At 48.8% G+C, this 12039-nt stretch overlaps 1 protein-coding gene across 1 annotated transcript in view; it reads left to right on the forward strand.

Moving 5' to 3' along the window:
- Positions 1-12039, forward strand: part of DNAH10 (dynein axonemal heavy chain 10) — a 2725177-nt gene that overhangs the window by 983380 nt on the left and 1729758 nt on the right. The window contains exon 26 of the mRNA XM_069619694.1: positions 5360-5516. Coding sequence (XP_069475795.1) covers positions 5360-5516 — 157 coding nt within the window. The remainder of the gene's footprint in view (positions 1-5359; positions 5517-12039) is intronic.

Genomic DNA, 12039 nt, shown 5'->3' on the forward strand with positions numbered 1-12039 from the left:
CTTGTTCCACCTGCACCAGACAGGATTTATTCCTGGTAGGACCACTATGCAGAATCGTACAAGGCTTTCCTTGATTCTGGATAAATATAGGTACTCTACCGAGAAGCTGGCTGTGGTCAGCCTGGATTCCTATAAGGCCTTCGACTCTGTTAACTGGGAATTCCAATGGATGGTACTGGAAAATATGGGGCTACGGGTCCAGTTTATAGAGTGAGTTAGGCTCTTTTTTGTGGGCTCGATGTCCAAGGTGCAGGCTACTGGCACCATCTGGAGTCAGTGGCAAGTGCGGCGATGAACACGTCAACGGTACCCATTGTCCCCATTGTCCCTACTGATGTCGCATTGGTTATTGAACCACTGGCGTGCGTCTTTCGGAAGAGGCATGAAGCGGTGGGGCTGCAGATGGACAGGGTGAGGTACTGTATCTCCTTCTATGCAGACACTTTTGTATGTTCATGATCCGGCTACGCCGAGGATTGTATTGGCTACTTTGCAGTTGCCTGCAGTTAAGAGGGGCATTGTCACGCCTGATTTTAGGTCCTATTATTGGGCCTTCGTACTCCAGCATATGGTGGACTGGTTCATTCTTCCACATATGGATCGGGTTACCGGTTGGATTAAAGTGGAATCCGCTCCAAGGGAACTGCTAGAGTTGTTTGGTGGGCTGGTAAAAGAGCTTAGGCAGCAGCTGACTTCTGTGAGCATGATTATCTGGATATGGTGGCAGGCAACTAAACGTCCTGGCCAGAAGATACCCTTCATGCTGGAGATGTTCCTAACTTGCTAGTTTAGGTTAGGGCAGCATGGGAGGTCTTTTCGAAGAGGCCTTAGATCCATGGGGTCAATGTGACACTCATACAACTGGCTGGTGGTGATAGGAATGTTTCTGAACTATATGCCGAAGACTGGGCTGAGCGAGATGTGAAGGAAGTAGCCGTGAGGCTAAAATGGGAAGGAGATAAAGGGGAACAGTTTACTGACAGGGAATGGAGTAGAATGTTATTGTATATGAAGGAAGTGTAATGAAAACACAATTGATCTGGGTGACCAAACGAAACATACCACCCTCCAGTGTCATTTAGTTTATGAAATGAATGTCATTCTTTTGTGGTTTTGACAAATGAATTTTAGTTTTAACCAAGTGCACACCTGATTTGTGTCCACTCATCACTTTATCATAGTGAAAGAAACCAGACATGGGAATGTTCTAATTATTGCAGTTCACTAGTGTTTACAAAAGGAACACTCTTTTCTGCTAATAAATACCAATACATAGCAAATACCAGTTCTGACAGTTGTTTGTGCTGAATAGTATAGGCTGGTCAGTTGGATGGACAATCGCTGCCTACAATATTTAAAAGTTGGCATGGTCCCACACCTCCTATGTATACATGATCCACCCCCAAAGAAATGACCACTATCAATCTTGTTAAATGTCTGCTTCATATAAGTGTTTACTTTATTTTGGCATCGCGTGTCTTACTAATATATGCTGTTAAGCAGTCTTTGCAGATTTGATGTCCCACCCTCATTTGGTGCTTAGCTTTGCCACGAGGGTTCCCTCTGAATTAATGCAAATCTGCATCAAGGAAATGTTTTAAGAAGCACAGTGTTTAATTTGCTTGTCTATGAACGTGCCGGCTTGGTCTCTATTTCCTAAGTCTACCATTTTTTAGACCAACGCACCGTCCTAGTTTTAAATCTTGCTAAAAGTTATTGTGTATATGTAATATCTCCTTGAGTTCCTCAAATGTTATGAAGAACCCTTCCCTCACTCAATGTCCACTATCCAATCCTTAAAACATCCATTGCAGTCTGAAAGAGACTTTTCACCTCAACGTGGAAGTTGCGTTGAAACAAATCGACACACTGTGTGACAATGTTGGGACTAAGCCCAACCTTGTATAACCCACACCCACGTTTTCCATAGTTCTATGATTGGATTTCCCTATAATGCTTGTGTCATCTCTCTGACTTTGTGTAACGTATGGTTTCAACAGACAGCCTTTGTATCTGATCCAGGTAGAAGTTTTCAGCTCCCTTTTGAAGCCTTGATTTCTGACAAAGGTTATGCCAGAATTTCTTTTTAATCAGTTTGTACAGTTAAAAGCGTGTTTTTTTACCTTCTAATCCTTCAAGGCAGTGCAAAGGTTAAATTGAAACAGCTAAAGAAAATAATTCCTTTAATTCCTGAAAGGTTTCATGCCCCTGTCATCACTGCCTCTATCAATGGCAGCCTTGAATATTGCAAGGCCATTTTTCTGGCCCAACCATCTTATCTTTTTCATTGTTTGCAAGTATTGCAGAATACCGCAGTTCAGGTAGCTAAAGGCATACCTTATGGGCAGTCTGTTTCCCTGGCTCGACAAGATCTGCACTGGCTGCCGGTCACTGCTCATACACAATTGAAATCTTATCTTTGTTTATGATTCATCGTGTCTATCATGATCAGCAACCATCATCATTCCACAGGCTCACCCCCGCCCCCGTCATGCATCCTCAATCTGATTGAGCGCAATGCTAGGTAAGGCCTGCTGGGCTTTGGTTACCATTTTTACTTTCCTCTGTGTTGCGCTCCACCGTGTATTCACGGGAAGCCACATTGCAGTGTTTTTACTCCCCGCACAATGTGGTGTGCTTTCCTTTGTGCCTGCAGCCCCTATTGCTGCCTGGGGAACTCGTGGCCCAGGGGTCCCTCCATTGCTGTGGTTCCTCTCCCCTTACATCAAGGCCGCCACCTTTGCTTCACCATCAGGCACCCGAGTGCCTCTTTGTCTCTGGCTTTCATCGAAGACCCTGATTGGTTGTCGGCCTCCGACAAGTAACCAAATGAGAGGCGGGAAAGCCGGCCCACCAACCGAAGGCCAGTGATGTAAGGCCCCTTGCTGTTCCCCTGTCCATTGCCTGGACGGGGCTGTGGGTCCTGTCCTACACCTCCCAAGTGCGCATGGATGCTGAGGAGAACGCCACACGTTCCGGACACACTGAATTTATGGACCACCTAACATTTCTCTGAAGGTCAGTTCCCTCAACTAACTTTATCAACCCTCTTCCTTCACACCTAGGACTGTCCCTATCTCTCACTCCATCTTATCTGGACTCCCACTAATTCAGATAGTTGCTGCATGTGTTTCACCTTGTCCTGCCAAAAATCGAATTTAGCTGTGCCCAGTTGCTGCATGTTTCACCTTGTTCTGCCAAAAATCCTCTACTTCCCGCCCCTGTTTCCCCTCCTCCCCTCACCATCCCACTCTACCCCACCCTCTCTGCTAGCACTCTCCTCCTCTTCTCTTCTATCCTCCTAGTATTGTTGTTGTACTGCCCCCCCTTCTATTTTCAACCTCCACCCCATCCTCATCTCCCCTCCTCCCTACTTGCTCCTCTTCCCTCCCCCTCTCACCCACCCACCCCTTCCACTCTATTTATGTCACAACACTATATAATTGTCGTTGTAGAGTAGCCTGTCTGTTCTACCCTCCATCCCCTACGTTTACACTATTTTGTGTAAGGCATTTCGAAAAACTAAGAATTATCGTCAGACATGAAGGAGTTATCTTCACTGTTATATGTATTATATCCACTTATTCTTGCACTTCCCTGCTCTGTGCTGGCCTGTATCATTCAGAAAGTCAAGGGCTCTGAATGACTGTTGTTTTTTCCCACTGTCCCGCCCCCCCTTCTTCAGCGCTTTGAAACACTTCTATGTGTATAGGCACTAAAGAAATAACAATAAATATATCATAAAGGCTGTCGATCCTTACAAGAGAGAATCCAGCCCTATCTTCCAGGGCAAACTCTGTGCTCTGCTTCTCTGGCCTTGCTCTCTGTTCCACGTTATCACCTAGAACGCTGTGGTGGCCGTGCTTTTTCCGTTTCTGGCCCTAAGCTCTGGAATTTGCTTCTGCTCCAGACTACACAGGATTTCCATCTTTTTAAGGATCTCTTTAAAACGTGTTTGCTCATATTCATTTTAGCCTTCCTGTGTGCGGTTTCTTAGCACCAAGATGCCTTTTGGTAATAGTTGCAATATACAAGTTCGTGGATAGATGGATAGATGGATAGATGGATAGATGGATAGATAGATGGATGGATGGATGGATGGATGGATAGATAGATAGATAGATAGATAGATAGATAGATAGATAGATAGATAGATAGATAGATAGATAGAGGTTGTGCCTATTTATACCCTTGAGTTACTCACCATATGTGACAAACAGATACATATTATGTTTGTTGTGTTTTGGGAACCATCTTATTAAAGTGCACTAGTGGGAAAACCACTAGTGGGATACACTGTGAGACTGGTGGTAGATGGCAGGTGAATCGTTTTTTTTCGCACTGCTATGAGGGAACAAGCATGTACCTCCACAGGGTATCATTGCACACTGTACAAGGTTAGCTATGATAGGGATGCATTTTTGATCTCCATGCCAGTAAGGTAGATCTGTAAAGAAGCCACTTGATACTCTTTCGATATTTTTGCAAAACACATTGCTTGGGCAGAGTCTTTGTTAGGATGATCATGGCCAGCACACATTAGGATTGCATTTCTGCATGTTTCATAGCCCCAACGTCCTTTAGAAAATTACCACTCTGCCGAGAAAACAATATACTTTCAGCAGTGTTGATTCGGTGGATGCAGATTCTGTATTCCCTGCACACCTCCCTTCAGTCCCTTCAGAATGTTCCTGATCCACCTTGATGGCAATAATCGATGAGAATGCAGAGCCTGTGTGACGCTGTGCCATATAAAGACCAGCATGTCTTCTTCTCTGGCCTTACCATAGCAACGTCCTTGCTGCTTCCTTGAATACATCAGGTGCTCACAGGCTGTGAGCTTGGAGTAGGGTTTTCTGGACAAGCCTTCTGGTGGAGGTATTTAAAAAAGAAAGACGCTGCAGTTTCGATCTTCACCACAAAAAGGAAAACGCACCTGCCACACCCTAAGTCATTCACTGTTTAATCATCTGTCTTCTAAGAGTCTGAACAGGGAGGCGTTTAATGCCTTATGCAATGGAGAGGGGCATCCAAAGAGCTTACCACAGTTTTACACCTTCTACCCACCACTAACGTTTCAAATGGACAATCTGGACTAGGCCCTCAATATGATATTTTTACTGATAATCGTGAATGAAGAATAGCGATGTAACTTTTAATGATGGTTTTGTTTCAAGATCATCATAGGCAATTATGGTTTATTTTTTCACGTACGACTTGCTTCTTAGAGGGCAGTACCGAGACCAAACCCATCCCACTTTTGCCTTCAGAACTATTGCCGTTTCTTTTTCATTGTGCACCTCCTTTTATTCTTTGCATTGATGTTGTTTTTTTTCCTCTTTTTCAATAATGTTTACAGACATTGGCAAGACCTTATGGCTAAGACTGGTACCAGTTTTGAAATGAATCCAGATACATTTACCTTGGAAAACATGTTTGCCATGGAGCTCCACAAGTATGCAAACGTCATTGGTGATACGGTTGCTGCAGCTGTCAAAGAACTTAGCATTGAGAAGGTAAAATTGCAGCTGTCATATTCACACTCTCTCCGGCACACAGAAGCACCCATCCATTTATTTTTGTGTCTGTTCCAAAGGACTTTGCATTCCTAAAGGCTTTTTATACTGCTAATGTTATTTTCTTATTATTGATCTGTAATTAGAGCAGTGGAAACAGGTGCTGTATTTCTTTGTTGCAATAGCGTATCAGTTGTTTTTATTTGCTGAGCATCTTGGGCCGAAATGCTGTACATAGGCTACATTGCACAGTACATGGGAGCCTAGTAGTGGATGGTATCAGCATTTTGGATGAAGGGCGGTGAGTGAATAAAATGACCACAGAAGATTCATCTTATGTTATGTATTAGATTTCAGCGAGCGCTAATCGTATACCCAAGACATCTTCTGTTGGAGGATGTAGAGACAAGGCAACTCTTCAGTTTCAATGCAGTGGTGTTTAAGGATTGTTTTATAACTGGTCAGAATGGTGGCACATTTTAGAGTAAGGACTAGGATGTTTCAGTTCCGCCATGCCAGGCAAGGACCTAAATTGTTATGCTGCCAGGGATTTAGTCGTGGCTCTGCAATGTTGGAAGGGGAGTTTGGGGCGATGGAAGAATATGGCCTTCGCAAGATAAGGGAAGAAGTTAATTAAGGGCATAAACATATTTCAATACTATAAGGGGGCACCTTCATAGGAGGGTGTATTGCTCGCCAAGAGTGCACGGACAGTTATTTATCACCAGTACATTTGCAGAGCAGAGCAAATACTTTGAACGCAGGTAGATGGAACAATAACTCACACCCAGACACGCAGTTAGAGGATAATCAGCACTTATATGGCTATTTATTCATAAAGCAATAAGTGATAACACAGAAATAAATCACACAAACGATAGTGAATTAGAAAGAATACATCACCATGGGCGTAACTGAATCCCACATCTTGCCAGAAGCGGCTCGAAGACCCCGGTAACAGCCAGGCCGAGAGCACAACAGCCCACAGGTATGTCGAAACAAGGCGTCCCCCCTCCGACTGAGGTCTTTGTGCTTTTTACGCCTGGCCTTTCCAGAGCCCCGCATATATGCACTCCTCAAAAGAGGTGGCAACTTCTCGAACCTTCTGGCATTAGCTATTGGGCATTGATGAGTGACCGTTGGTTGCCAGCCCGGCCAGCCGACAGTAACCCCAAGGAGTAAAGCGCTTCTCTCTCCTAAAGCACCACAGAAAACAATTCCATAACTCATCTTTAGACCTTGGCGCAAGCATAGCAATCCATAACAAACCTTTTTTTTATATATCTGGTACCATCCAGCACCTGTGGATTCTCGCTTTCCCAGCGCTGTGTCCTTGGTTGAGGCCTGCATACCAGGCTCAGCAATGAATAACGTTGAAAACATGTTTTTTAGCAAAGCAAGTGCAATTTTCACTGAGGCATGGAATACATATCCATTATGGCTCTGAGTGCCCCAGAAAGCACTGCGCGCCTGCGCCATGTTTTAGCTCAAGCATCACAATCCACCCTTGGATATTTACTTTCCATAGCCCAGTGGTAGAGGAGTCGGTCTTTGAAACTGACGAAACATCAGAACTAAGTTGGGAATACATTGAATACAACAACAACTAGCTATTATGATAGCTAATATAATACAAATGCAAGCAAAGGCGTAACGCAGCGTACCCCCAATATCCGGATTTCCATGAAAATAAACAATCCCACCAATTCCCAGTATGATCTTGAGACACTTGGGAAATTAAGTCCCTTGAACCTCGGATATGACTTTCAATGGATCGTGAATGGTCACTTAGGTTAAAACAACACATACCTTCAACTGCGTTACAACCCAAATTATATTTCAGCAAGAGATAATCAACGGCAAAGTTGCTTTTTGCAAAGTTGCTTTTTTAATAACTTTGCTATCAAGGAGCAACTCTTCTAATGCTTGAGAAGCATGATTAACTCCTTTTAACACTAAACATGATAGTTTAATTAAAGATTTGTAACCCCCAGCGGCTAAACCCCAAACTCCCACTAATGAAAGGGCTAATGCTAGAACCTCAGCCTCTGGTAACAAATGCACATGTGAATCACAATCTGGGGATAAACCCACAGATTCGAAAGTTGACCTTCTCCAGCATGGGGTCTGGCATGGATTCACATGCTCATGAATATTCCCTGTCGTCAGGCTGGGAATCCTCGGTAAAGAAAAATCAGTTTCAGTTTCGTTTCTGAACTGTTTTTCTACTAGTACCCAATCACTGGTCTCTGGGTCATACTGCCCCCAGCCAATGGCTGCCCTCTACCTAAGCCCCTGCTCTGGCAGCCATCTCCAGATTTTTGCTGCACGTTCAAGTGTTGCGCATCCTCGTGCTATAGTTCTCGAGCTTTTACTGCGTTTTGCGTTTTTTTGACGAGTTTACACTTATTTTTTCGGTCAATCGAGCCTGAAGCTCCACCGACTTCGCTTCTGATTAACGGGGACCCATTTTCTGAATTTTCTACGGCCCTCAAGGGCAAAACTCTGAGGATTCCGGAAGATTTTGAGGCCTACCTCGTGGACATCGCCCAGGACAAGGGAAGCATGACGCCTACTGGATCCAAGCTGTTCAGGAGCTGCCCTGGGTGCGGGCTCCAGAACGTCTTCACGGAGGATGAGCACTCTCGGTGCCTCTACTGCCTTCACGACGCCAAAAACGCACGTGGAGAAGGACTGTGCGTTTTGCAAGAATATGTCTGAACGGACGATGAAGGATCGTCGGATTCGACTCACCAACTGGCTGGAAGGGAAGAGCCCAGCAACAGGTGAGAAGAAGAAGAAAACCGAGTGGTCTTCTAAGACCTATGAGGGTTCTCCAGCGACGGTGGCCCAACAAAAGGCTAAGCACTATGAGTCCATGGGCACCGGGAGCGCCGATCAGTCGGGCTCCTCGGCTGCCAGGCAGGGCGCACTATCACCGACGCCATTAACCACGAGCCAACGCTCTGGCTCGGTGAAGAGGAAGTCGGATAACCCGGGAAAGTTTCGGGAGAAGCCCCGGTCGATCCCGACAGAGACAGCCGAGGGGGAGCGAGGCGGTGACCCTGCCCCCAAGGTGAAGGCCTCAGGCACGCCCAAGGTAGTGAAGGCCCTGATTCACCCGGCTAAGGCCTTGATCGAGGAAGTCGTAGTGGCCCTGACGAAGCCTACGGAGGCTTCCCCAGTGGAGGCAACCTCAGGGGCTAGAGATTCCCTGCCACCCAGGAGGGAATCATCTTTTCTGCCTATCGAGAAGACCCCCATGAAACCCCAGCAGGGAAAAGAGGGGGGGCATGTTAGCCATAACGGACTCCGATAGCACCTCTGAGGATGAGTTGGCAACCGTCCAAAGGATCCTGGACAAGAAGTTCGATGAATCCAAGGCCCACGGGAAGGATCCCGACGAGGCCGATGAAGAGAGCGATGGGGGAGCCGACGAGGAAGATAGGGCCACGGAGGATCCCGCACCCCGATCGTTGGCTCCGTTGCAGCCGGTACCTGTACCACAGGACAAATCAGGAGCTATCCTGATGGCTATACAGACCCTGTGCGTAGAGATAAGGACGAGGATGCCCTTACCCCCCACCGAGGACCCAGCAGAGCCTGGTCCGTCGGGGAGCCCGCCTAACAAGCGGAGGCGAGTCCATCCTCCTCCTCCCCTTCAGCCTTCGCCCCCATGCCCTTCTCCGAGGGACGAGACGGGAACGGAGATGCGGGGACGGACGACGACAGTGGCGATGAGGGAATGGACCTCCCCTCACCACCTCCTCGGGCCTCCCGACCCGACGAAATTGGCTCCTTCCACACCATGATCGCCAGGGCATCTGAGCTCTTCCCCGAAGAACAGAAGAAGGAAGGTTTCCTCTACCAACGGCAGGAGGCCAAGAGAAAGTCTCTCAATCCCGTAACTGGACGACATCTTGGATGAGGGGTTAGCGCTCCTGAATAACCTGTCTACGGCTGCTGCCAGGAGAGACCATTATGAGAAGAAATACTGGGTCCCGGACTCTGCCCCTATGCGTCCCCGGAATTGGTGGTTTCCGCGGCGGCCAAGAAGGCGGCGGCAGGGGCAACGGCGTCTACCTGAACTTCCCCACCCGATGGCGAGGGGAAGAAGCTGGACGCCATGGGACGTCGAGTCATTTCGTCGGCAGTGACGAAGATTAAAGCGGCCAACACCCTTGCGATCGTGGCTCGCTACGACAGGGAGCTGTGGTTCAAGATCGCTCCCTTGCTGGACTTCCGTCCGGATGACAAGAGGGCCGAGGCCTTAGAAATTCTGCAGGAAGGCGAGGTGGCCTCGGACCACGCCATCACGGTGGCCACGGACATCGCCGACACCGGCTTTTGTCAGATGGGCAACAGCATTTGCCTTCGCCGGCGTGTGTTAGGGAGAATTCTCTGTAAAAGGCTAATTTCCCAAACCTAGTGAGTCCCCCAGCAGCTTTGCTGGATTTCTGGGGTTTATTTTTTTTCCTGCAAAGAGTGAAACTCTTTTACTCCCACTCTTAGACATGATTTGAGGTGTTCCTTTATCTTTCCATGTTTTTTATGGGCTATGGGTCTTTTACTACATAGGGTCTCATGTGTTTTTGATGTGGGTTACATAGCACCCTCCGTGCCGTAACCCAGGGGTGTCGTAGCGACCCCCCAACATAGACTCCATACCCTTCGACTGACTACTGTCTCCCAGGGCATGTAAAGTCACCATTGGCTTTACTAGTCCCAAATTATGAACAGAAACCAGTACAAACCATCATATTGTGGACGTGCTGGTCGGGGCAATTTGATTGCCCCAGGGTCTGTTGTTCGTGGTTGGCTCAACGCCACCGATTTCCGCCAGGACGTGCAGACCAGGGTTCTGGACATGCCCTTCAATGGGAACACCCTGTTCGGCAAGACAGTGGACGAGTCACTGCAGACCATCAAGGCGGACACCGAAACGGCTCGGGCCTTGGGTGTTCTTCAACAACGACGGCCGTCCTTTCGGAACTCCGGAGGCAAGCAAGGTGCCTCCAAAGGATTCCGCGGCGGTTCCTCATAGTACCCCCAAGCGGCCCGCTCCTCGTCGCAGGAGGCCTACAGAGGACGCTGCAAGACAGGGGGATCCCGTCGTCACCGCCAAGGAGGCCAAGGCGGAAAGGCCGCGATGAAGCAGGATTGAACCGGCCATAGCGTCAGGCCCCCACCTGTGCACCCCAGTGGTAGGCCGGCTGGCGAATTTCGTCAGCGCATGGGATTCCATCTCCACCGACCGTTGGGTGCTGGATGCTCTGGCCTGCGGGCACACTCTGGAATTTCTAAAGACGTGTCCCCGTATTCCACCCGTGGCCAGGAAGGAAAACCACGTCCCTCAGCTGCTGCTGGAGGTACGAGTGATGCTAAGAAAGGGAGCCGTCGAGCTCGTCCCAAAGAGGCTCCGGGGCTCCGGAGTGTACTTGCGATACTTCCTCGTCCGGAAGAAGACCAGCGGTTGGCGACCCATCCTGGACCTTCGTCGTCTGAACAAGTACATCAAGTCCCAGAAGTTCTGGATGGTCACCCTCCAGCACGTGCTGGGACAGCTGGAGGAGGGCGACTTCCTTTCGTCACTGGACTTTTTCACATCCCCATTCTAAAAGGACATCCAAAATTCCTGCGATTTGTGGTCCAAGGGCGACACTACCAGTTCAAGGCCCTTCCCTTCGGATTGAAGTCGGCGCCCAGGGTGTTCACCAAGTGCCTCGCACCAGTGGCGGCGCGGCTGCGCCTGCAGGGGATCCACGTCTATCCCTACCTGGACGATTGGCTCATCCGAGCAAAGTCAAGGAAACCCGCCGTCGAACACACATCGAAGACCGTCCAACTGCTCACGGATCTGGGATTCTCGATCAACTTCGCGAAATCCCACTTGGTACGGTCGCAAGTTGCTCTGTTCCTGGGAGCCAGGCTCGACACAGTGGCGCAATTGGCTTCTCCGTCGGAGGAAAGGACGAAGGCCATCCTGGGCAAGGTACAACAGCTGTTGACCATGGAAGAGGCCAGGGTGAAGTCCATCAAGTCCCTGCTCGGCATGATGTCCTTGTGCATCTACCTCGTGCGCCTGTGCAGACTGCGGATGGGACCACTACAGGAGTTCCTTGACACCTGTTGGATGCAAGCGGCGGGCAGCTTCAAAGACATGATCTCTCTCAGCGAGACTTTCCGCCAAGCGATCCGGTGGTGGGGCACCCGCGCACATCTGGCGGCGGGCATGGACATCCAGACCCCGGCACATCAGGAAACGGTGGCGATGGACGCCTCCCTGGAGGGATGGGGCATGCACACCGGAGATCTCCATGCAAGAGGCCTTTGGCTCCCGGAGGAGAGGTCACTACACATCAATGTCCTGGAGCTCCGAGCCGTGTTCTGGGCCCTCAGGTCGTTCCTTCCGTCCCTCAAGGGCAAGGTGGTGAGGGTCTTCACCGACAACACCACCATGATGTTCTACATCAGGAAGCAGGGGGCACCAGATCTCCAGCCCTATCCAAGGAAGCCCAGGATC

This window comes from Ambystoma mexicanum, chromosome 10 (assembly GCF_040938575.1).
Source record: "Ambystoma mexicanum isolate Mex_15411 chromosome 10, UKY_AmexF1_1, whole genome shotgun sequence".
Lineage (NCBI taxonomy): Eukaryota > Metazoa > Chordata > Amphibia > Caudata > Ambystomatidae > Ambystoma > Ambystoma mexicanum.